At 52.6% G+C, this 27,035-nt stretch overlaps 1 protein-coding gene across 1 annotated transcript in view; it reads right to left on the reverse strand.

The window, feature by feature from the left end:
• Positions 1 to 27,035, reverse strand: part of LOC139274675 (arf-GAP with Rho-GAP domain, ANK repeat and PH domain-containing protein 1) — a 253,972-nt gene that overhangs the window by 149,806 nt on the left and 77,131 nt on the right. The window contains exon 2 of the mRNA XM_070891353.1: positions 15,900 to 16,819. Within this exon, the coding sequence (XP_070747454.1) occupies positions 15,900 to 16,747 (848 nt within the window). The 5' untranslated portion in view covers positions 16,748 to 16,819. The remainder of the gene's footprint in view (positions 1 to 15,899; positions 16,820 to 27,035) is intronic.

A 27,035-nucleotide genomic window follows, 5' to 3' on the forward strand; every position in this document is an offset into this window, starting at 1 on the left:
TACTGAGGGAGCGCCGCACTGTCGGAGGGGCAGTACTGAGGGAGCGCCGCACTGTCGGAGGGGCAGTACTGAGGGAGCGCCGCACTGTCGGAGGGGCAGTACTGAGGGAGCGCCGCACTGTCGGAGGGGCAGTACTGAGGGAGCGCCGCACTGTCGGAGGGTCCCACCCTGGTGGCTCTCTCGCCTTTGTCAATTCCACGCACAATTTCTATCCCCTCTCCCCGCCCCCACCCTCACTACCCCCATCCACCCCTCCCCCATCCCCACCCCCACCTGGAGCTCGCTGGGACTAATTCCGGATCCCACCCAGTCAGAGTGCGGAACGACCAGTCACACCTCAACTCCAGCAAACGGTGGTGAGCCATACCGGGGAGTCGAGGGTTAAACTCCGAGCTCAGGCTATACCAACTTGCCTTGTAATCCCTGGGTGTTTAGAGGATTAAGGGGTGATCTAATTGAGATGTTTAAAATGGTGAAAGGATTCAATAGCATAAAAGAAAGACTTGGATTTATATAGCGCCTTTCACAACCACCGGACGTCCCAAAGCGCTTTACAGCCAATGAAGTACTGTTGAAGTGTAGTCACTGTTGTAATGTGGGAAACACGGCAGACAATTTGCGCACAGCAAGCTCCCATTAAGAAACTATTCCCTCTGGTGGGGGGAGCCCAGAACAAGGGGCAGAACCTTAAAATTAGAGACCGGCCGTTCAGGGGTGATGTCAGGGAGCACTTCTTCACACAAAGGGCGGTGGGAATCTGGAACTCTCTCCCCCAAAAAGCTGTTGAGGCCGGGGGTCAATTGGAGCTTTCAAGACTGAGATTGTTGGGTTTTTTTGTTGGGTAAGGGTATCGAGGGTCACGGAGCAAAGGTGGGTAAATGGAGTTGAGTTGCAGATCAGCTAAGATCTCATTGAATGGCGGAGCAGGCTAGAGGGGCCGAATGGCCTCCTCCTATGTTGCAAGCCATGGATGTCACCACAAGCCAATCATCATCATCATAGGCAGTCCCTCGGAATCGAGGAAGACTTGCTTCCACTCTTAAAATGAGTCCTTAGGTGACTGAACAGTCCAATACGGGAATTACAGTCTCTGTCACAGGTGGGACAGACAGTGGTTGAAGGAAAGGGTGGGTGGGGAGTCTGGTTTGCCGCACGCTCCTTCCGCTGCCTGCGCTTGATTTCTGCATGCTCTCGGCGACGAGACTCGAGGTGCTCAGCGCCCTCCCGGATGCACTTCCTCCGCTTAGGGTGGTCTTTGGCCAGGGACTCCCAGGTGTCGGTGGGGATGTTGCATTTTATCAGGGAGGCTTTGAGGGGGTGTCCTTGAAACGTTTCCTCTGCCCACCTTTGGCTCGTTTGCTCGTCCTGCCCAGCGGAGCTGGTCGGGTGTGGTCAGTGCTTAGATGCTGGGGATGTTGGCCTGGTCAAGGACACTGACGTTGGTGCGTCTGTCCTCCCAGGGGATTTGTAGGATCTTGTGGAGGCATCGTTGGTGGTATTTCTCCAGCAACTTGAGGTGTCTACTGTACAGTGTCCATGTCTCTGAGTCAGACAGGAGGGCGGGTATTCAGCCTACCAATCACCTTCCAGCAGCAGCAAATGCAGAGAACGGGAGGGGGAATCCTGGCTGATATTCCCGCTTGCCCAGTGCAGGGGCAGTTGGGGTCCCAGCACAGAGCAACTGGTGACTGGATCAACCCTGTTCCAAGGACCATAGGAGCAGGCGGAGGCCATTCAGCCCCTCCAGCCTGTCCCACCGTTCAATAAGATCGCGGCTGATCTGTATCTTAGCCCCACCTACCCGCCTGGGTTCTGTAACCCTCAATACCCTGACCCAGCAATAATCGATTGATTCCAGTTTTGAAATTATCAATTGGACCCGAACCTCAGCAGTTTCACAGCAGGGACATTGAAACAGGGGGGGGGGGCCATTCAGCCCCTCGAGCTTGTTACCATAGGAACAGGAGGAGACCATTCAGCCCCTCGAGCCTGTTACACAGGAACAGGAGGTAGCCCATTCAGCCCCTCGAGCCTGTTACACAGGAACAGGAGGAGACCATTCAGCCCCTCGAGCCTGTTACACAGGAACAGGAGGAGACCATTCAGCCCCTCGAGCCTGTTACACAGGAACAGGAGGAGACCATTCAGCCCCTCGAGCCTGTTACACAGGAACAGGAGGTAGCCCATTCAGCCCCTCGAGCCTGTTACCACAGGAACAGGGGGGGGCCATTCAGCCCCTCGAGCCTGTTACCATAGGAACAGGAGGAGGCCATTCAGCCCCTCAAGCCTGTTACCATAGGAACAGGAGACCACCATTCAGCCCCTCGAGCCGAGTTTTGGATGTGTTCAGGTTACAGAGGATAGAGGATGGGAGGCCGGCCAGGAGAGCGTTGGAATAGTCGAGTCTGGAGGTAACAAAGGTATGGATGAGGGTTTCAGCAGCGGATGAGCTGAGATGGGCGGGGGTCCAAACCGTGCAACGCCTCACCTCCCTCGTTCGCCCCGCGTCCGCCAAAAACTTCTAAATTTGAGGCATAGCTCAACCGGGAGCAAATCTTATCCATGCCTTGTTACCTCTAGACTTGACTATTCCAACGCACTCCTGGCTGGCCTCCCACATTCTACCCTACGTAAACTAGAGGTGACCCAAAACTCTGCTACCCGTGTCCTAACTCACACCAAGTCCCACTCACCCATCACCCCTTGTGCTCGCTGCCCCGTGTCCTAACTCACACCCAGTCCGGCAAACCCATCACCCCCTGTGCTCGCTGCCCTGTGTCCTAACTCGCACCGTCCGGCAAACCCATCACCCACTGTGCTCGCTGCCCTGTGTCCTAACTCGCACCAAGTCCGGCTCACCCATCACCCCCTGTGCTCGCTGCCCCGTGTCCTAACTCGCACCGAGTCCCGCTCACCCATCACCCCCTGTGCTCACTGCCCCGTGTCCTAACTCACACCAAGTCCCACTCATCCATCACCCCCTGTGCTCACTGCCCCGTGTCCTAACTCGCACCGAGTCCCACTCACCCATCACCCCCGTGCTCACTGCCCCGTGTCCTAACTCACACCGAATCCCGCTCACCCATCACCCCCGTGCTCACTGCCCCGTGTCCTAACTCGCACCGAGTCCCACTCACCCATCACCCCCGTGCTCACTGTCCCGTGTCCTAACTCGCACCCAGTCCCGCTCACCCATCACCCCCTGTGCTCACTGGCCCGTGTCCTAACTCGCACTCAGTCCCACTCACCCATCACCCCCTGTGCTCGCTGACCTACACTGGCTTCCGGTTAAGCAACGCCTCGATTTCAAAATTCTTATCCTTGTTTACAAATCCCTCGGAGGCCCTCGCCCCTCCCTATCGCTGTAATCTCCTCCAGCCTCACAACCCCCACCCCCCCCCCCCCCCCGCCGAGTTCTCTGTGCTCCTCTAATTCTGCCCTCCTGAGCATCCCTGATTATACTCACTCCACCATCGGTGGCCGTGCCTTCTGTTGCCTGGGCCCCAAGCTCTGGAACTCCCTCCCTAAACCTCTCCGCCTCTCTACCTCTCTTTCCTCCTTCAAGACACTCCTTAAAACCTACCTCTCTGACAAAGCTTTTGTTCACCTGCGCTAATTTCTACTTATGTGGCTCGGTGTCAAATTTTTAATCTCATAATACTCCTGTGGAGCGCCTCGGGACATTAAAGGCGCGATATAAATACACCTTGTTTAAATCCCAAACTTGGAATCGATCAATCCCTGCTCACGGACCCTCCTTCTGGTTCCCTCCCCGCCCCCCACCCCCGATAGGAGGTTCTCTGGATTAAGATTATTTCCAACTCCAGCCGAGTTCTCCCCCCCCCGCACAACACCCCAAGCCCCCGCGCCTCGAGTTGACGGGTACAAGAGGGGATGGGAGTGTCGCGGTTAGTGGGTGGGGTGATGAAGGGGCACAGAGGGGAAGACGCAGAGCTCCAGTTCCCACTGTGGGACTCGCCTCTCCCTTTGTTCACCTAAAAGGTAGCTCACCTGCCCTGGGGACACTCGGTCAATCCACCTCCGAAACCCTTCACACGATCACCATCATATTCCCCCTTTTTTGCTGCGGTCTTGGAAGATTTCTGAGGAAGATTACGATCGCTATTTCCCCCCCCGCCCCTTGCCCCAGTCCAGGCCTCCCAAGGAAGCAAGCACGGAAAGCAGGTGTTCTCCTCTCGGGTTCCGCAGAGATTTTACTTGGGAGACAATGGAAGGGGTGGAGCTACAGGCAGGGGGCGGAGTCCCGAGCTCCCGACAGGTAACGAGCAAGTCTTAAAAGGGGCACGCTACAAGGAATCAGACAAAGGCGGGCCCACAAGAAGAACAACTTCCATTTATAGAGTGCCTTTACCGTAGTAAAACATCCCAAGGGGCTATCGGACAAAATTTGACACCGAGCCACGTAAGGAGATATTAGGACAGGTGACCAAAAGCTGGGTCAAAGAGGTCGGTTTTAAGGAGTGTCTTGAAGGAGGAGAGAGAGGCGGAGAGGTTTAGGGAGGGAGTTCCAGAGCTTGGGGCCCAGGCAGCAGAAGGCACGGCCACCGATGGTGGAGCGATTATAATCAGGGATGGTCAAGAGGGCAGAATTAGAGGAGCGCAGAGATCTCGAGGGGCTGGGGCTGGAGGAGATTACAGAGATAGGGAGGGGGCGAGGGCCATGGAGGGATTTGTAAACAAGGATGAGAATTTTAAAATCGAGGCATTGCTTAACCAGGAGCCAATGTTGGTCAGTGAGCACAGGGGAGTAATGGGTGAGCGGGACTCGGTGTGAGTTAGGACACGGGGTAGCAAGCACAGGGGGTGATGGGTGAGTGGGACTTGGTGCGAGTTAGGACACGGGGCAGCTGAGTTTTGGATCACCTCTAGTTTACGTAGGGGCAGTACTGTCGGAGGGGCAGTACTGAGGGAGCGCTGCACTGTCGGAGGGGCAGTACTGAGGGAGCGCTGCACTGTCGGAGGGGCAGTACTGAGGGAGCGCCGCACTGTCGGAGGGGCAGTGCTGAGGGAGCGCCGCACTGTCGGAGGGGCAGTGCTGAGGGAGCGCCGCACTGTCGGAGGGGCAGTGCTGAGGGAGCGCCGCACTGTCGGAGGTGCCGTCTTTCAGATGAAACGTTAAACCGAGGCCCCGTCTGCTCTCTCAGGTGGACGTAAAAGATCCCATGGCACCTTTGGAAGAAGAGCAGGGGAGTTCTCGCGGTGTCCTGGGGCCAAAATTTATCCTTCAATCAACATCACTGAATCAGATTCTCGGGTTATTTACTGCTGTGCACAAGTTGGCTGCTGCGTTTCCTACAATACAACAGTGACTACACTTCAAAAAAGTATTTAATTGGCTGCAAAGTGTATTGGGATGCCCCGAGGTTGTAAATGGTGCTATAGAACTGCAAGTCTTTCTTTTTCAATCAGCTTCACAGGAGGAGGCCATTCGGCCCATCGTTCCTGTGCCGGCTCTGTGACACAGCGATCCAATCAGCCCACTCGCCCCCCGCTCTTTCCCCACAGCCCGGCAAATTTCTCCTTTTCAACTATTTATCCAATCGCCGGTTTGAAAGTTACTATTGAATCTGCTCCCACCGACCTTTCAGGCAGCCCGTTCCCAATCACAACAACTCGCTGCGTAAAAACATTCTCCCCATCTCCCCCTCTGGTTCTATCGCCGATTATCGTCAATCTGTGTCCCTCTGGTTACCCACCCTCCCAACACTAGAAACAGTGGCTCCTTATTTACTCTATCAAAGCCCCTGATCATTTTGAACAACTTGATTAAATCGGCCTTTAACCTTCTCTGCTCCAAGGAGAACAACCCCAGCTTCTCCAGTCTCGCCCCGTCACTGAAGTCCCTCCTCCCTGGAACCATTCTGGTCAATCTCCCTCAGCTCCCTCTCTAAGGCCTTCACATCCTTCCTAAAGTGTGGTGCCCAGAATTGGCCACAATACTCCAGCTGGGGCCCCTTATTGATAAATTAACAAAGGGCGATCGGGAGTTCAGTAACTTTCTCCAGTAGTACTTTAAATAATATTTATCTTCAGCGATACCAGTTTTTGATGTTAGTCAATGGATCGAAGATGCAGTGACGAAGGGATAAGCAATCTAACTCTCATCATCGTAGGCGACCCCTTGAAGCAAGGATGACCTGCTCCCACGCCAAAAAAGGATGAGTTTACAGATGTTTCAATGAAGGACCTAATATTCCAGATCCCGAACTATATCCTGAAGGGTGGAAGATGCCTGTGCGTGGATTTTTTTAAGGTGGGGTGGCCGTTGCACACCAGCCACCACACGGGGCTTGACAGAGCTAGGCCTTGGTCCAGAGGCAAGGGTTAACCAGGACGACTGGAGACCAGCTCTGCTGTACGGACCGAGAGCGCACACATATCGCAGTGTGGGCTGGGCCCGTGCTGCCCCTGGGCCCTCGCCTCTCCTGGGCCCCGAACTCGCGCCTCTCCTGGGCCCCGGTCACATCGCTCCACGATCTCTCGCCGCTCCTGCTGTACCTGCCCACGCTCCAATCACCGACCTGGACCTTGATAATGTCTCCCTCCTGCACCAGCACTAACTCTAACCAACAGATGGCGGCATTGTACACACAGTCCCACCAGCAGCCTAAACTTCTCGGCCCGGTCAACCCAACAGGCAATGTGTTTTGTATGTAAACCTGTAAATACCATGTCTAACCACCAGAGGGGTTATCCCCTGGAGTCCAAAAGGATCCCACAATCCCTTGGAAGAACCTGTATATAAGGAGGCCTCACAGGCTGGAGAGGCACTCTGATCTGTAATAAAGGACTTATAGTGGTTGTAGATGCGTAATCCAAATGGATTGAATGTGTGATAATGTCGGCAAGCACGTCTGCTGCCACCATTGAAAGCCTACGGGCCATGTTTGCCACGCACGGCCTGCCTGATGTCCTTGTAAGTGACAATGGGCTGTGCTTTACCAGTGCCGAATTCAAGGAGTTCATGACCCGCAATGGGGTCAAACATGTCACATCTGCCCCGTTCAAGCCAGCGTCCAACGGTCAGGCAGAACGAGCTGTTCAAACAATCAAGCAGAGCTTGAAACGGGTAACTGAAGGCTGACTGCAGACTCGCTTATCCCGAGTCCTGCTTAGTTACCGCACAAGGCCCCACTCGCTCACTGGGGTCCCTCCCGCTGAACTGCTCATGAAAAGGGAACTTAAGACAAGGCTCTCATTAGTCCACCCTGATCTACACGAACAGGTAGAGAGCAGGCGGCTTCAACAGAATACATATCATGATCACGCAAATGTGTCACGCGAAATTGAAATAAATGATCCTGTATTTGTGTTGAACTATGGACAAGGTCCCAAGTGGATCGCTGGTACTGTTTTGGCCAAAGAGGAGAGTAGGATGTTTGTGGTCAAACTCGCAGGAAACACTTGGACCAAACAAAACTCAGATTTACGGACTATCCAGAATAACCCACAATAGACCCTACCTTTTTTGACCCTACAACACACACACAAGTGGCAACCGACCCAGCGGTTGACCACAAAGCAGAACCCATCACCCCCAGCAGCCCAGCAGGACTCACCACCCCCAGCAGCCCAGCAAGGCCAGCTGCACAGCAGCCCAGCGAAGGCCCAACAAACGACTCACCAACACCAGCATTTGCACCGAGACGATCAACCAGGGAAAGGAAGGCCCCACACATCGACTCGCATTGTAAATAGTTACACTATTGACTTTGGGGGTGGGGTGGAGGGGTGGGGGCAGGAGGGAGCATGTTGTTATGTATGTAAACCTGTAAATACCATGTCTAACCACCAGAGAGCTTATCCCCTGGAATCCCAAGGGATCCCACAATCCCTTGGGAACACCTGTATATAAGGAGGCCTCACAGGCTGGAGAGGCACTCTGAGATCTGTAATAAAGGACTGCGGTCACACCTTACTTTCAGCTTGCAGTATCTAGTCTGACTCCTTATCCAACACATAACAACTGGCGACAAGATACAGATGATGAACCCCACCGCACCGATGCAGACAACTGTGGGCATCCTGGAGAAACTTTTGGAGGGAGATGATTGGGAAACCTTCGTGGAGCGACTCGACCAATACCTCGTGGCCAATGAGCTGGAAGGAGAAGGGAACGCTGCCAAACGAAGGGCGATCCTCCTCACCGTTCGCTCCAGCAAAACCCACAGACAAGTCATACAATGATTTGGGCACACTGGTCCGGGAGCATCTAAATTCGAAGGAAAGCGTTCTGATGGCGGGGTATCGGTTCTACACGTACAAGAGGTCTGAAGGCCAGGAAGTGACGAGCTACGTCACCGAGCTAAGGCGCCTTGCAGGACATTGCGAATTTGAAGGACAGTTGGAGCGTATGCTCAGGGACTTCTTTGTACTTGGCATTGGCCATGAAGCAATACTTCGCAAACTTTTGACTGTAGAGACCCCAACCTTGAGTAAAGCCATAGCGATAGCCCAAAGGGTTCATTGCCACCAGTGACAATACCAAACAAATTTCCCAGCACACTCGTGCTGCTGCAAGAACTGTGAACAAAGTAACGTTGTTTTCGAATCGAAATGTACAGGGCAGGACTTACACGGCCTGTCGCTGCATGTCCGCAGATGACTCAGAATCCGCCAGCAAGGGTGGTGAATACAAGGCAATTAACATCTTGTTGGCGCTGCGGGGGTGATCATCGATTCCATTCATGCCGCTTCAAAGGATACGTTTGCAAAGATTGTGGAACAATGGGACATCTCCAACGCATGTGCAGGCGAGCTGCAAACCCTGCTAATCCTGCAAACCTCCATGTTGCAGAGGAGGACAGATCCACGGTGGATCATGATGAACCAGAGCCTCAGACCAAGGAGGCAGAGGTATATGGGGTGCACACGTTTAACACAAACATCCCCCGATAATGCTGAAGGTTGAATTAAATGGACTCCCGGTGTACATGGAACTGGACACAGGCACAAGCCAGTCCATAATGAGCAAAAAGACTTTCGATAAGTTGTAGTGCAGCAAGGCTTCAAGGCCAGTCCTGACTCCCATTCGTACCAAACTTAAAACGTATACAAAGGAACTGATTCCCGTAATCGGCAGTGCTACCGTAAAGGTCTCCTACGATAGACCGGTGCACGAGTTACCACTCTGTGGTACCAGGCGATGGCCCCACGCTGTTCGGCAGGAGCTGGCTGGGAAAGATACGCTGGAACTGGGACGACGTCCGAGCGCTTTCATCCATCGACGACACCTCATGTGCCCAGGTCCTAAGCAAGTTCCCCGCTCTGTTCAAACCAGGCATCGGGAAGTTCCAAGGAGCAAAAGTGCAGATCCATTTGATTCCGGGGGCACGACCCATCCATCACAAGGCGAGAGCGGTACTGTATATGATGAGAGAGAGGGTAGAGATCGAGCTAGACAGGCTGCAACGAGAGGGCATCATTTCGCCGATCGAATTCAATGAGTGGGCCAGTCCGATTGTTCCAGTCCCCAATGGAGACGGCACCGTCAGAATCTGTGGTGATTACAAAGTAACTATCAATCGTTTCTCACTGCAGGATCAATACCCACTACCGAAGGCAGACGACCTATTTGCGACGCTGGCAGGGGGGAAAACATTCACTAAGCTGGACTTGACTTTGGCCTACATGAAGCAGGAGCTGGAGGAATCATCGAAGGGCCACACCTGCATCATCACGCACAAAGGTCTTTTCGTTTACAACAGATGCCCGTTTGGGATTCAATTGGCCGTGGCGATATTCCAGAGGAACATAGAAAACTTACTGAAGTCAGTCCTGCGCACCATGGTCTTCCAGGACGACATCTTGGTTACAGGTCAGAAAACCATTGAGCACCTGCAGAACCTGGAGGAGGTTCTTAGTCGGCTTAATCGTGTGGGGCTCAGGCTAAAACACTCGAAGTGCTTTTTCCTGGCACCTGAATTGGAGTGCCTGGGGATAAGAATCGTGGCGGACGGCATCAGGCCCACCGATTCGAAGACGGAGGCAATCAAAAACGCACCGAGACCACAGCACGTGATGGAGCTGCGGTCGTTTCTAGGACTCCTGAACTATTTTGGTAACTTCTTACTGGGTCTTAGCACATTGTTCGAGCCCCTGCACCCTTTACTGCGTAAAGGAGATGAATGGGTATGGGGTAAAAGCCAAGAAAATGCCTTTGAGAAAGCTAGGAAGCTGTTATGTTCAAACAAATTGCTTGTGTTGTACAATCCATGTAAACGTTTGGTGCTAGCATGTGATGCGTCGTCATACGGGGTTGGGTGTGTATTGCAACAAGCAAATGAATTTGGGAAATTGCAACGGGTTGCTTATGCATCCAGAAGTCTGTCTAAGGCCGAGAGGGCCTACAGTATGATCGAAGAAGAAGCGTTAGCGTTTGTTTACGGAGTAAAGAAAATGCATCAATATCTGTTCGGGCTCAAATTTGAATTGGAAACCAACCATAAGCCACTTATATCCCGTTTTTCTGAAAATAAGGGGATAAATACGAATGCATCGGCCCGGAGCGCTCAAGTTGTCCGCATACAACTACACCATCCGCCACAGGCCAGGCACAGAAAACTGTGCCGATGCTCTCAGTAGACTACCATTGCCCACCACAGGGGTGGAGATGGCACAGCCCACAGATTTAGTTATGTTAATGGAAGCATTTGAGAGTGAGCAATCACCTGTTACTGCCCGACAGATTAGAACCTGGACGACCCAGGACCCCTTACTGTCCTTAGTAAAAAACTGTGCTCCACGGGAGCTGGTCCAGTGTCCCATTCGAGATGCAAGAAGAAATAAAGCCGTACCAGCGGCGCAAAGATGAAATGTCCATACAGGCAGACTGCCTCCTATGGGGTAATCGGGTAGTGGTGCCAAAAAAAGGGCAGGGACACTTTCATTAGTGATCTCCATAGTACCCACCCAAGCATTGTAATGATGAAAGCGATAGCCAGATCCCATGTGTGGTGGCCCGGTATCGATGCAGACTTAGAGTCCTGTGTGCACAAATGTTCCCAGTTAAGCAATGCACCCAGGGAGGCGCCACTAATTTTATGGTCCTGGCCCTCCAAACCGTGGTCCAGGGTCCATGTCGACTATGCAGGCCCGTTCTTGGGAAAAATGTTTTTAGTGGTTGTAGATGGGTACTCCAAGTGGATTGAATGTGTGATAATGTCGGCAAGCACGTCCGCTGCCACCATTGAAAGCCTACGGGCCATGTTTGCCACGCACGGCCTGCCTGATGTCCTTGTAAGTGACAATGGGCTGTGCTTTACCAGTGCCGAATTCAAGGAGTTCATGACCTGCAATGGGGTCAAACATGTCACATCTGCCCCGTTTAAGCCAGCGTCCAACGGTCAGGCAGAACGAGCAGTTCAAACAATCAAGCAGAGCTTGAAACGGGTAACTGAAGGCTCACTGCAGACTCGCTTATCCCGAGACCTGCTGAGTTACTGCACAAGGCCCCACTCGCTCACCGGGGTCCCTCCCACTGAACTGCTCATGAAAAGGGAACTTAAGACAAGGCTCTCGTTAGTCCACCCTGATCTACACGAACAGGTAGAGAGCAGGTGGCTTCAACAGAATACATATCATGATCGTGGAAATTTGACACGCGAAATTGAAATAAATGATCCTGTATTTGTGTTGAACTATGGACAAGGTCCCAAGTGGATCGCTGGTACTGTTTTGGTCAAAGAGGGGAGTAGGGTGTTTGTGGTCAAACTCGCAAATGGACTCACCTGCAGGAAACACTTGGACCAAACAAAACTCAGATTTACAGACTATCCAGAACAACCCACAATAGACTCTACCTTTTTCGACCCTGCAACACACACACACAAGTGTCAACCGACCCAGCGGTTGACCACGAAGCAGAACCCATCACCCCCAGCAGCCCAGCAAGATTCACCACCCGCAGCAGCCCAGCGAAGGCCCAACAAACGACTCACCAACACCAGCATTTGCACCGAGACGATCAACCAGGGAAAGGAAGGCCCCACACATCGACTCACATTGTAAATAGTTACACTATTTCTTTGGGGGTGGGGGGGGGCGGGGGTGGTGTTATGTATGTAAACCTATAAATACCATGTCTAACCACCAGAGGGCTTAGCCCCTGGAGTCCCAAGGAATCCCACAATCCCTTGGGAGCACCTGTATATAAGGAGGCCTCACAGGCTGGAGAGGCTCTCTGAGATCTGTAATAAAGGACTACGGTCACACCCTTACTTTGAGCTTGCAGTATCTAGTCTGACTCCTTATTCAAGACATAACACAATGTAAGGGGGTTTTACCAGCTCGTTCAATGAGCTGAACCCCATCTCCTTCCTTCCCCCTCCCCTGCTCCTTGCTCCAGCACCTGACCAAACCCAGTAATACAAAACAAGGCTCAACTCTATTCAACAGGGGCTCCCTACCACCTTTAACGTATAAAATGAGAGTCAGTGTGTGTGGGACTGTACCCCAGTGAGAGTCAGTGTGTCTGGGACCCGTACCCCAGTGAGAATCAGTGTGTGTGAGACCCGTGCCCCAGTGAGAGTCAGTGTGTGTGGGACTGTACCCCAGTGAGAGTCAGTGTGTGTGGGACTGTACCCCAGTGAGAGTCAGTGTGTGTGGGACTGTACCCCAGTGAGAGTCAGTGTGTCTGGGACCCGTACCCCAGTGAGAGTCAGTGTGTGTGGGACCCGTGCCCCAGTGAGAGTCAGTGTGTGTGGGACCCGTACCCCAGTGAGAGTCAGTGTGTGTGGGACCTGTACCCCAGTGAGAGTCAGTGTGTCTGGGTCCCGTACCCCAGTGAGAGTCAGTGTGTGTGGGACCTGTACCCCAGTGAGAGTCAGTGTGTGTGGGACCTGTACCCCAGTGAGAGTCAGTGTGTGTGGGACCCGTACCCCAGTGAGAGTTAGTGTGTGTGGGACCCGTACCCCAGTGAGAATCAGTGTGTGTGGGACCCGTACCCCAGTGAGTGTGTGAATCAGACGAAATGTGACACCAAGCCACACAAGGAGATATTAGGGACAGGTGACCAAAAGCTTGGTCAAAGAGGTCGGTTTTAAGGAGACTTTTAAAGGAGGAAAGTGAAGTAGAGAGGTTTAGGGAGGGAGTTCCTGAGCTTGGGGCCCAGGCAACAGAAGGCACGGCCACCAATGGTGGAACGTTGGGAATCGGGAGGATACTCAAGAGGCCAGAACTGGAGGAGCGCAGAGATCACGGGGTGTTGTGGGGCTGGAGGAGATTACAGAGATAGGGAGGGGAGAGGCCATGGAGAGATTTGAAGACAAGCATGAGAATTTTAAAATCAGTACAGGAGGAGGCCACTTGGCCCATTGAGCCTGTGCCGGCTCTGTGACAGAGCGATCCAATCAGTCCCACTCCCCCCCGCCGCTCTTTCCCCACAGCCCAATTTTTACCTTTTCAAGTATTTATCCAATTCTGGTTTGAAAGTTACTATTGAATCTGCTCCCACCGCCCTTACAGGCAGCGCGTTCCCGATCACAACAACTCGCTGCGTAATAAAAAGTGTCTCCCCATCTGGTTCTTGTGCCAATCACCTTCAATCTGTGTCCCCTGGTTCCCGACCCTCCCACCACTGGGAACCGTTTCCCCTTATTTACTCTTAAAACCCTTTGTGATTTCGAATGCCCAATCAAATCTCCTCATTTTCATGCTTCATATCGAATCGGCAACTCTGATTGGCGCAACACTGGAGGATTCGTCACACGACTTCTGGCCACGAACTGCCCCACCCCCCCCACTCTCCCGCCATTGGTCCATCCCCCAAGCGCACTGCCTTCCCGCGGCCAATTGAAAAGCCAGCAGATACTGTGTTACCCAATTGGATTCATCGTGACTGTTAGCGGAAGAGCCAATTCCCTCCCCCACCCCTCAATCTCCGGTGTTTTTAGATCTAGTGTTTGAAGAAAATAATTTCTTCCGTGTTTTTGCTCCCGCCAGTGGTCTGGAGTCACTGACACCTGGGAGTCCCTGGCCAAAGACCGCCCTAAGTGGAGGAAGAGCATCCGGGAGGGCGCTGAGCATCTCGAGTCTCACTGCCGAGAGCATGCAGAAACCAAGCGCAGGCAGCGGAAGGAGCGTGCGGCAAACCAGACTACCCACCCTCCCTTTCCTTCAACCACTGTCTGTCCCACCTGTGACAGAGACTGTAATTCCCGTATTGGACTGTTCAGGCACCTGAGAACTCACTTTTAGAGTGGAAGCAAGTCTTCCTCGATTCCGAGGGACTGCCTATGGTGATGAATCACCTTCAATTCTTGGAGACTCAGGGATTGTCAATGCTAGCGTCATAGGAACAGGAGGAGGCCATTCAGCCCCCCCGGGTCTGTTCCCCAATTCAAGGTGATCAGGTCTGATCTGCAACTCAACTCTATATACCTGCCTTGGCTTCACACCCACTGATACCCTGACCCAACAAACATTGATCGTCTCTCTCTGGCGACAGGAGCCACCATCATCAATCGATGTGTTGCCAGGGTAACTGGAGATTGTGCCCACAGGTCCAGCCCTCACCACAATAGGCTGCCACCTTTCACCAATACCAGTCACTCACCTGTGGCCGGGCCACGGGGGCGGGGTGAAGGCATCGGGTCACGGAGGCTTAGGGAGGGCGGGTTCATTGGGGAAGGGGAGTTCGAAGGAGTACTCAAATACTGGAGACCACAGGAGCCGGGGGGCGGGGGGGGGGTGCAAGAGGAAGATTGAATGAGGTGGGATGTGGGGGGGGTTGGAGTAGATGGGGGGGGGGGGGAGGGGAGATGGTGCGGGATGGGGGAGGCGAGGAGAGGGGGGGGGGAAGGGGAGGAAGTTGGAAGATGGATGATGGCCAATTTGGATAAACTTTGAACCCTTGGAGAGGATAGAGAGACTTTCACCTCAGAGCAGTGGGGATTTAAGAACCTAAGAATTAGGAGTCGGCCATTCGGCCCCTCGAGCCTACTCTATCATTCAATAAGATCATGGCTGATCTTCGCTCTCAACTCCATATCCCTTGATTCTCTTAATATCCAAAAATCTATCGATCTCCGTCCTGAATATACTCAACGATGAGCCTCCACAGCTCTCTGGGGCAGAGAATTTCTCCTCACTGTGTCCTAAATGGCTGACCCCTTATCCTGAGACTGTGACCCCTGGTTCTAGACTCCCCAGCCTGGGGGAAACATCCCCCCTGAATCTACCCTGTCAAGCCCTGTAAGAATTGTGTATGTTTCAATGAGATCACCTCTCATTCTTCTAAACTCTAGAGAATATAGGCCTAGTCTACTCAATCTCCCCTACACTTGGAGAGAGAGAGCGAGAGAAGAAGAAGGAGAAGGAGAAGGAGAAGGAGAAGAAGGAGAAGGAGAAGGAGAAGGAGAAGGAGAAGGAGAAGGAGAAGGAGGAGAAGGAGAAGAAGGAGAAGAAGGAGAAGAAGGAGAGAGAGAGAGGTAGAAGGGGTGAGTGAGAGAGGGGGGTAGAAGGAGAGAGAGGGGGGTAGAAGGAGAGAGAGAAGGGTAGGGAGGGAGAGGTAGAAGGAGAGAGGGAGAAGGAGAAGGGGAGAGAGATTATAAGCCAGGTGAGGATGCTCACAGGTCTGTAGAGCTGTTGAGTTAGGAGTGGCTTAGCCAGTCATGTGATGTTTACAAGACTCAATAAAACCCCGGCCAGTTGGGTTCGTGGGATCCACGATGGGGCAGGTGGTTGAGAGCCTGGTGGATGAACCGGTAATGTGTCGTGCGATTGTTAAACCTTTTGCTAATAAACCAACTAGTTCTTAATAGCAATGTGTTGCTATGGATTGTTACGTGAAGAACCCATGAAGCAAATACATTGCAGCCAATGAATAAAATGACGACAGCCTCACAGAATAATGAACATGCGTTGCTCTGGAGCCTTACCTGGGGTCCGGGGCGGAGGGCACGACTCTGACCAAGGGCCGGGTCGGAAGCGGCGGTGGTTTGGTCGCTGCGGGAGCCTCGTGTCGCGGAGGAAGCACAGGGAGATCCCGCCGGGGCAGTTCGCTTGTCCAACTCTTCAGCCCCTCGCCGTGGGCGGACGGCAGTGGGTCCCGGGTCCGGAGGGGGCTGGGGGGCTTCGCGGAGGACTTGGATGGGCAGCGGGGGCGGGGGGAGGGGACCAGCCTCTCGGGGGGGCGGCCCGGGCTCTGCCGGGGGGGCACGGGTGGCAGGGGCTTGTCTGCCGGTGGGGGCCGGAGGGCAGGGAGGGATCCCAGATTGCGGGGGAAGACGTTCCGCTTCTTGGGGACCGGCTTTTCCGGTGGGGCTTCGGGGGTCAAAGGCCGCTGGCGCGGGAGGTCAGGGGTCGGAGGCCGCTGGTGCGGGGTGTCAGGGGTCAAAGGCCGCTGGCGCGTGGGGTCAAGGGTCGGAGGCCGCTGGTGCGGGGCGTCAGGGGTCAAAGGCCGCTGGCGCGCGGGGTCATGGATCGGAGGGCGCGGGGGGTCAGAAGTCGGAGGCTTCTGGCGTGGGGTGTCAGGGGTCGGAGGGCGTGGACAGTCGGGGGTCGGAAGGTCAGGGGTCAGACCTTGGCGGGCCTTGTGCAGCGCGGAGAGGATGCGTTTGCGATGGCCAGGCAGGAAGATGCCGATGCGGGAGAGGTCTTCGTTGCGGATGCCCCAGCAGTCGGACACATGGCAGTACCGGTTGTCCGTGAAGTGCTCGGTGTACTGCTCCAAGTGAATGACGCCCAGCAAGTCCCAGATGCTCATCTCTCCCTCGTCACACAACATGGTTTCCCAACCCAGGGCTCAGTCCATGGTCGCGGCCCGGGGGCTCTCCGCCAACAATCGGCACCGGAGGTTCTGCGGGGGAAGAAATAAATACATTTAGAATCAGCGTACAATCGCACAGTGCAGGAGGAGACCATTCGGCCCATCGTTTCTGTGCCGGCTCTGTGACAGAGCAATCCAATCAGTCCCACTCTCCGCTCTTTCCCCACAGCCCCACTGATCTTCCCCCTTCAAAGTATTTATCCAATTCCCCGGTTTGAAAGTTACTATTGAATCTGCTCCCACCGCCCTTTCAGGCAGCGCGTTCCCGATCACAACAACTCGCTGCGTAAAAATATGTCTCCTCATCTCCCCCTCTGGGTCTTTTGCCGATTATCTTACATAGAAACATAGAAAATAGGTGCAGGTGTAGGCCATTCGGCCCTTTGAGCCTGCACCACCATTCAATAAGATCATGGCTGATCATTCACCTCAGTACCCCTTTTCTGCTTTCTCTCCATACCCGTTGATCCCTTTAGCCGTAAAGGTCATATCTAACTCCCCTTTGAATCTTAAATCTGTGTCCTCTGGTTACCGACCTTCCTTCCATCGAAAACGGTTTTGTAGAGAGAGAGAGTTGTATGGTTGGGACAGCAACACACACACACACACACACACACACACACACACACACACACAAATAACTTGTATTTATATACCACCTTTAACGGAGTGAAATGTCCCAAGGTGCTTCCCTGCAATAAAAGTGACCGTGAATTTTTCGGATTGTCATCAAAACCCAATTGGGTCACTGATGCCCCGTCAGGGCAGGAAACGTGCCGTCCTTACCCGGTCTGGGCCAATGTGTGACTCCCGTCCCACACCCAACGTGGATGACTCTTAACTGCCCTCTGAAATGGACTAGAAAACCATTTAGTGGTATCAAAAGACCCATGGCTAATGGGGATGGGTAATAAACGGCAACTTGCAGAACACAACTATAACTTGCGTTCATATAGCACCTCCAGCGCAGTAAAACACCCCAAGGCGATTCACAGGAGCATTCGAAACCAAACTTTAACACTGAGCCACATAAGGAGAAATTAGGGCAGATGACAAAAAGCTTGGTCAAAGAGGTAGGTTTTATAAAAACATAGAAATTTACAACGCAGCAGCAGGCCATTTCGTCCCATCGTGACCGCGCACAGCCCTCGGTCAGCAGTCCTCAAGGTTACATATAAACCTATGAACAATGACGGGTCTTAAAGGAGGAGAGACACACTGAGAGGTTTAGGGAGGGAGTTCCAGAGCTTGGGGCCCAGGTAGCTGAAGGCACGGCCACCAATGGTGGAACGAAGGAAATCAGGGGGGTGCTCAAGAGGCCAGAATTGGAGGAGCGCAGAGATCTCAGGAGGGTGCAGGGCTGGAGGAGATTACAGAGATAGGGAGGGGCAAGGGGCATGGAGGGATTTGTAAACAAGGATGAGAATGTTAAAATCGAGGCGTTGCTTAACCAGGAGCCAATGTAGGTCAGCGAGCACAGGGGGCGATGGGTGAGCGGGACTGGGTGAGAGTTAGGACACGAGGCAGCCAAGCTTATATAGGGTAGAATGTAGGAACCAGAAGTACTTTGGAATAGTCAACCATAGAGGTAAAAAATGCAATGATGAATATTTTAAAAAGACACTCGCGAACCCACGGAAAACTAAATCACCGCATTCGTACACCATGGTGAAGGAGAATTTCCCCATCTTTCCTTGGAGGTGTCAGCTGTGCCTCAGTGGGCAGCACTCTTAACTTACAGTCAGCAGGTTGTGGGCTAAAGTCTCACTCCAGGAATTGAGCACAAAATCCACGCTAACACTCCAGTGCAGTACTGAGGGAGCGCCGCACTGTCGGAGGGGCAGTACTGAGGGAGTGCTGCACTGTCGGAGGGGCAGTACTGAGGGAGCGCCGCACTGTCGGAGGGGCAGCACTGAGGGAGCGCCGAACTGTTGGAGGGGCAGTGCTGAGGGAGCGCCGCACTGTCGGAGGGGCAGTGCTGAGGGAGCGCCGCACTGTCGGAGGGGCAGTGCTGAGGGAGCGCTGCACTGTCGGAGGGGCAGTACTGAGGGAGCCGCACTGTCGGAGGGGCAGTGCTGAGGGAGCGCTGCACTGTCGGAGGGGCAGTACTGAGGGAGCCGCACTGTCGGAGGGGCAGTACTGAGGGAGCGCCGCACTGTCGGAGGGGCAGTGCTGAGGATGCTTTGGAGCATCCACGATGCTGAGAATGACGTGAATAGCACGTTTATTGAGTTGGTCTTACCGCAGTTGAAGGGTCCACAGCCAGATGGGGAATGGAAGACCAGCAGGAAGAGCAGTGCAAGGAAGGTAGTGCAGGGGTCCCCTGCGGTCATCCCCCTGCAAAACAGATACACCGTTTTGAGTACTGTTGGGGGAGATGACTCATCAGGGGAGGGCAGCAGCAGCCAAGTTCATGGCACCATGGCTGGCTCTGCTGCACAGGAGGGCAGGAAAAAGAGTGGGAGAGCGATAGTGATAGGGGATTCAATTGTGAGGGGAATAGATAGGCGTTTCTGTGGCCGCAACCGAGACTCCAGGATGGTATGTTGCGCCTCCCTGGTGCAAGGGTCAAGGATGTCTCGGAGTGGGTGCAGGACATTCTGAAAAGGGAGGGAGAACAGCCAGTTGTCGTGGTGCACATTGGTACCAACGACATAGGTAAAAAAGGGATGAGGTCCTACGATACGAATTTAGGGAGCTAGGAGTTAAATTAAAAAGTAGGACCTCAAAAGTAGTAATCTCAGGATTGCTACCAGTACCACGTGCTAGTCAGAGTAGGAATCGCAGGATAGCGCAGATGAATACGTGGCTTGAGCAGTGGTGCAGCAGGGAGGGATTCAAATTCCTGGGGCATTGGAACCGGTTCTGGGGGAGGTGGGACCAGTACAAACCGGACAGTCTGCACCTGGGCAGGACCGGAACCAATGTCCTAGTATTTGCTAGTGTTGTTGGGGAAGAGTTAAACTAACATGGCAGGGGGATGGGAACCTATGCAGGGAAACAGAGGGGAATAAGATAGAGACAGAAGCAAAAGATAGAAAGGAGAATAGTAAAAGTGGAGAAACCCAAGGCAAAAAACAAAAAGAGCCACTTTGCAGCAGAATTCTAAAGGGCCAAAGTGTGTGAAAAAGTCAAGCCTAAAGGCTCTGTGCTTCAATGCGAGGAGTATTCGGAATAAGGTGGACGAATTAACTGTGCAGATAGCAGTTAACAGGTATGGCATCACGGAGACATGGCTCCAGGGTGACCAAGGCTGGGAACTCAACATCCAGGGGTATTCAACATTTAGGAAGGATAGGCAGAGAGGAAAAGGAGGCGGGGTGGTGTTGCTGGTTAAAGAGGAAATTAAGGCAATAGTAAGGAAGGACATTAGCTTGGATGATGTGGAATCGGTATGGGTGCAGCTACGGAATACCAAAGGGCAGAAAACGCTCGTGGGAGTTGTGTACAGGCCACCAAATAGTAGTAGTGAGGTTGGGGATAGCATCAAATAAGAAATAAGGGATGTGTGCAATAAAGGTATCGCAGTAATCATGGGCGACTTTAATCTACCGTACATATTAATTGGGCTAACCTAACTGGTAGCAATGCGGTGGAGGAGGATTTCCTGGAGTGTATTAGCAATGGATTTCTAGACCAATATGTCAAGGAAACAACCAGAGAGCTGGCCATCCTAGACTGGGTGATGTGTAATGAGAAGAGACTAATTAGCAATCTTGTTGTGCGAGGCCCCTTGGGGAAGAGTGACCATAATATGGTAGAATTCTTTATTAAGATGGAGAGTGACAAAGTTAATTCAGAAATTAGGGTCCTGAACTTAAGGAAAGGTAACTTCGATGGTATGAGGCACAAATTGGTGAGATTAGACTGGCAAATGATACTTAAAGGGTTGACGGTGGATAGGCAATGGCAAACCTTTAAAGATCATATGGACGAACTTCAACAATTGTACATCCCTGTCTGGGGTAAAAATAAAACGGGGAAGGTGGCTCAACCGTTGCTAACAAGGGAAATTAAGGATAGTGTTAAATCCAAGGAAGAGGCATACAAATTAGCCAGAAAAAGTAGCAGCTGGAAGACTGGGAGAAATTTAGAATACAGCAGAGGAGGACAAAGGGTTTAATTAAGAGGGGGAAAATAGAGTATGAGAGGAAGCTTGCCGGAAACATAAAAAATGACTGCAAAAGCTTCTATAGATATGTCAAGAGAAAAAGATTAGTGAAGACAAACGTTGGTCCCTTGCAGTCGGATTCGGGTGAATTTATAATGGGGAACAAAGAAATGGCAGACCAATTGAACAAGTACTTTGGTTCTGTCTTCACAAAGGAAGACACAAATAACCTTCCTGATGTACTAGGGGTCCGAAGGTCGAGTGAGAAGGAGGAACTGAAGGATAGCCTTATTAGGCGGGAAATTGTTAGGGAAATTGACGGGATTGAAGGTGGATAAATCCGGAGGGCCTGATAAGTACTCTGGGACGTAGACTAAGGAAGTGGCCCTAGAAATAGTGGATGCATTGGTGATCATTTTCCAACAGTCTATCGACTCTGGATCAGTTCCTATGGATTGGAGGGTCGCTAATGTAACACCACTTTTTAAAAAGGGAGGGAGAGAGAAAACGGGTAATTATAGACCGGTTAGCCTGACATCAGTAGTGGGGAAAATGTTGGAATCAATCATTAAGGATGAAATAGCAGCACATTTGGAAAGCAGTGACAGAATTGGTCCAAGTCAACTTGGATTTGTGAAAGGGAAATCATGCTTGACAAATCTTCTGGAATTTTCTGAGGATGTAACTAGTAGAGTGGACAAGGGAGAACCAGTGGATGTGGTGTATTTGGACTTTCAAAAGGCGTTTGACAAGGTCCCACACAAGAGATTGTTGTGAAAAATCAAAGCACATGGTATTGGGGGTAATGTATTGACGTGGATAGAGAACTGGTTGGCAGACAGGAAGCAGAGAGTCGGGATTAACGGGTCCTTTTCAGAATGGCAGGCAGTGACTAGTGGAGTGCCACAGGGTTCAGTGCTGGGACCCCAGCTATTTACAATATATATTAATGAATTGGATGATGGAATTGAGTGTAATATCGCCAAGTTTGCAGATGACACTAAACTGGGTGGAGGTGTGAGCTGTGAGGAGGATGCTAAGAGGCTGCAGGGTGATTTGGACAGGTTAGGCGAATGGGCAAATGCATGGCAGATGCAGTATAATGTAGATAAATGTGAGGTTATCCACTTTGGGGGCAAAACCACGAAGGCAGAATATTATGTGAATGGCAGCAGATTAGGAAAAGGGGAGGTGCAGTGAGACCTGAGTATCATGATTCATCAGTCATTGAAAGTTGGCATGCAGGTACAGCAGGCGGTGAAGAAGACAAATGGTATGTTGGCATTCATAGCTAGGGGATTTGAGTATAGGAACAGGGAAGTCCTACTGCAGTTGTACAGGGCCTTGGTGAGGCCCCACCTGGAATATTGTGTTCAGTTTTGGTCTCCTAATCTGAGAAAGGACATTCTTGCTATTGAGGGAGTGCAGCGAAGGTTCACCAGACTGATTCCTGGGATGGCAGGACTGACATATGAGGAGAGACTGGATCGACTGGGCCTGTATTCACTGGAGTTTAGAAGGATGAGAGGGGATCTCATAGAAACATATAAAATTCTGATGGGACGGGACAGGTTAGATGCAGGAAGAATGTTCCCGATGTTGGGGAAGTCCAGAACCTAGGGGACACAGTCTTAGGATAAGGGGTAAGCCATTTAGGACTGAGATGAGGAGAAACTTCTTCACTCAGAGAGTGGTTAACCTGTGGAATTCCCTGCCGCAGAGAGTTGTTGATGCCAGTTCATTGGATATATTCGAGAGGGAGTTAGATGTGGCCCTTACGCGGCTAAAGGGATCAAGGGGTATGGAGAGAAAGCAGGAAAGGGGTACTGAAGGAATGATCAGCCATGATCTTATTGAATGGTGGTGCAGGCTCGAAGGGCCGGATGGCCTACTCCTGCACCTATTTTCTATGTTTCTATGTTTAAATCTGAGATTGATAGATTTCGGTTCACCAAAGGTATTCAGGGATATGGGCCAAAGGTGGATATACGGAGTTCGGTCGCAGATCAGCCGTAGTCTCATTGAATGGCGGGACAGGCTCGAGGGGCTGAATGGGCCTCCCCCTGTTCCGATGGTAACAGGCTCGAAGGCTGAATGGGCCTCCCCCTGTTCCGATGGTAACTGGCTCGAAGGCTGAATGGGCCTCCCCCTGTTCCGATGGTAACTGGCTCGAAGGCTGAATGGGCCTCCCCCTGTTCCGATGGTAACTGGCTCGAAGGCTGAATGGGCCTCCTCCTGTTCCGATGGTAACAGGCTCGAAGGCTGAATGGGCCTCCTCCTGTTCCGATGGTAACTGGCTCGAAGGCTGAATGGGCCTCCCCCTGTTCCGATGGTAACAGGCTCGAAGGCTGAATGGGCCTCCTCCTGTTCCGATGGTAACAGGCTCGAAGGCTGAATGGGCCTCCTCCTGTTCCGATGGTAACTGGCTCGAAGGCTGAATGGCCTCCCCCTGTTCCTATGGTAACTGGCTCGAAGGCTGAATGGCCTCCCCCTGTTCCTATGGTAACAGGCTCGAGGAGCTGAATGGCCTCCTCCTGTTCCTATGTCAGCAGTGAGATGAAGCATGGGTGGGAGGAAGCTCAAGTGGAGCATAAATTCCTGTATGGACCAGTTGGGCTGAATGGTCTGTTTCTGCGCTGTAAATGTTGAAATCTGCTCAGAATGGCAACGGTATTTATCTCAATATCGGTGGTTTCCTCTGGCACCAGGACTCGTATTTTGAGAGAAGAAATAAAATGTGATGGGCTGGTGTCTCTGGTCTAACTATAGAAACAAGCGGAACTCGGGGAACCGCAAGCTATTTTTATTAAACCAGTTGAAGTTCTAAAAGCTAACGTCAATCAGTGGCAGAGGCTGGGCAGGCACCTATTTGTCAACATCCTGTGCCCTTCCCTCACGAGTCTCACTTCCTTAACTCAACCTCATACTTCAACACCGTGCGTGTCCCAGTGTCTCCTGCACACACTGTGCGTGTCCCAGTGTCTCCTGCACACACTGTGCGTGTCCCAGTGTTTCCTGCACACACTGTGCGTGTCCCAGTGTCTCCTGCACACACTGTGTGCCCCAGTGTCTCCTGCACACACTGTGTGTGCCCCAGTGTCTCCTGCACACACTGTGTGCCCCAGTGTCTCCTGCACTCACTGTGTGCCCCAGTGTCTCCTGCACACACAGTGCGTGTCCCAGTGTCTCCTGCACACACTGTGTGTGTCCTAGTGTCTTCTGCACACACAGTGCGTGTGTCCTAGTGTCTCCTGTACACACTGTGTGCGTGTCCCAGTGTCTCCTGTACACACAGTGCGTGTCCCAGTGTCTCCTGCACACACTGTGTGCCCCAGTGTCTCCTGTACACACTGTGTGCATGTCCCAGTGTCTCCTGCACACACAGTGCGTGTCCCAGTGTCAGCTCCTGTACATGTGCTGTATACAGACTGTTGACTGATGGTTTTGTCAGCCAGCCATGATCTAATTGAAGGGCAGAACAGGCTGGATGGGCTAACTGGCCTCCTCCTGGTTTGTTTGCATTCATTCACAGGATGTGGGCATCGTTGGCAAGGCCGGCATTTATTGCCCATCCCTAATTGCCCCTTGAGAAGGTGGTGGTGAGCCAACTGAAAGCTAACATTTGAGAAAGTGGGAGGCAGGTGGTAATTTTCAGCAGAAAAGCTGTGGAAGAACAAATCTGGTCTCAGATCCACAGTGCAGAGCCAGGGCAAGAACCTCGTGGGCTTACCATGGGCTACAGTACAGAGAGGCGCTCCGGGAGAGTTCTTCAAAAAGGTGACACACCTGCACTATCCACATCAGTCCAAGTCACAAGGGACTCACGAGTACTGTAGTTGGGAAAAAGTGGACACTTACATCCTTACATGGTCACATGTAAGATCATTGAGGCGGAGGAGCGGCGAGAGATCGGGGCTGAGGTGCGGCGAATGTTCGGTGTGAAGGAGCTGTGAGAGATCAGCGGTGAGAGAACGGGGCGGAGGAGCGGCGAGAGATCGTGGCGGAGGAGCGGCGAGAGATCGTGGCGGAGGTGCGGCGAATGTTTGGTGTGAAGGAGCTGTGAGAGATCAGCGGTGAGAGATCGTGGCGGAGGTGTGGCGAGAGATCGGGGCGGAGGTGCGGCGAATGTTTGGTGTGAAGGAGCTGTGAGAGATCAGCGGTGAGAGATCGTGGCGGAGGTGCGGCGAGAGATCATGGCGGAGGTGCGGCGAATGAGGGTACGGGGCCCAGGAGAGGCGAGGGCCCGGGGGCAGCACGGGCCCAGCCCACACTGTGATATGTGCGCGCACTGGGTCCCGTGCAGCAGAGCTGGTCTCCAGTCGTCCTGGTTAACCCTTGTCACTGGACCAAGACCTAGCTCTGTCAAGCCCCGTGTGGTGGCTGGTGTGCAACGGTCACCCCACGTTAAAAAAAATCCACCCACAGGCATCTTCCACCCCTGGAGTTCAGGACTCGAATATTGGGTCCTTCATTGAAATATCAGTGAACGCATCCCTTTTGGTGTGGAACCAAGTCATCCTCGTTCGAGGGACTGCCTATGATGATGACTGTATACAGGCCGGGTAAAAGAGAACGATTCACTCGTACTGCAACACTGAGGGAGCGCCGCACTGTCGGAGGGGCAGTGCTGAGGGAGTGCCGCACTGTCGGAGGGGCAGTGCTGAGGGAGTGCCGCACTGTCGGAGGGGCAGTGCTGAGGGAGCGCCGCACTGTCGGAGGGGCAGTGCTGAGGGAGCACCGCACTGTCGGAGGGGCAGTGCTGAGGGAGCGCCGCACTGTCGGAGATGCCATCTTTCGGATGAGACGTTAAACCGAGGCCCCGTCTGCCTTCAGGTGCACATAAATGATCCCAGAGCCACTATTTGGAAGAGGAGCAGGGGAGTTATCCCCGGTGTCCTGGGGCCAATATTTATCCCTCAATCAACATCACTAAAACAGATTATCGGGTTATTCTCACAGTGCTGTTTGTGGGAGCTTGCTGTGCGCAAATTGGTTGCCGTGTTTCCCACATTATACTACACTTTATACACAGTCTGGGCACTCGATGGGGTGTCTGTGACATTTCCTAATTGTAAACATCTCTATTTAGTGATCCTATAATTCCCTTCGTTCCACAGGAAAAAAAACGTGTATTTATATAGCGCCCATCATATTAAAACATCCCAAGGCGCTTCAGGGGAGTTTTAGAAGACAAAAGTTTGACATCTAGTCACATAAGTAGAAATTAGGGCAGGTGACCAAAATCTTGGTCAAAGAGGGAGGTTTTAAGGAGCGTCTTAAAAGAGGAGAGAGAGGTAGCGAGGCAGAGAGGTTTCAGGAGGGAGTTCCAGAGCTTGGGGCCCAGGCAGCTGAAGGCACGGCCACCGATGGTGGAGCGATTATAATCAGAGATGCTCAGGAGGGCAGAATTAGAGGAGCGCAGAGATCTCAGGGGGTTGTGGGGCTGGAGGTGATTACAGAGAAAGGGAGGGGCGAGGGCCATGGAGGGATTTGTAAATAAGGAAATCGAGGCGTTGCTTGACCGGAAGCCTATGTATGTCAGCGAGCACAAGGGGGCGATGGGTGAGCGGGACTCGGTGCGTGTTAGGACACGGGGCAGCCGAGTTTTGGATCACCTCTAGTTTACGTAGGGTAGAAAGTGGGAGGCCAGCCAGGAGTGCGTTGGAATAGTCAAGTCTAGTGGTAACAAAGGCACGGATGAGGGTTTCAGCAGCAGATGAGCTGAGGCAGGGACGGAGACGGGCGATGTTACAGACGTGGAAATAGGCGGTTTTAGTTATGCTGCAGATATGTGGTCGGAAGATCATCTCGGGGTCAAATATGACACCAGGCTTGCGAACAGTCTGGTTCCACCTCAGACAGGAGTTGGGGAGCGGGATGGAGTCAGTGGGTAGGGAACGGAGTTTGTGACGGGGACCAAAAACAACGGTGTCAGTCTTCCCAATATTCAATTGGAGAAAATTTCTGCTCATCAATGATTTAGATGAAAGAATAGAGTGTAATATCTCCAAGTTTGCAGATGACACTAAGCTGGGTGGCAGTGTGAGCTGTGAGGAGGATGCTAAGAGGCTACAGGGTGACTTGGACAGGTTAGGTGAGTGGGCAAATGCATGGTAGATGCAGTATAATGTGAAT

Source organism: Pristiophorus japonicus, chromosome 10, assembly GCF_044704955.1.
Source record: "Pristiophorus japonicus isolate sPriJap1 chromosome 10, sPriJap1.hap1, whole genome shotgun sequence".
Taxonomy (NCBI): Eukaryota; Metazoa; Chordata; class Chondrichthyes; family Pristiophoridae; genus Pristiophorus; species Pristiophorus japonicus.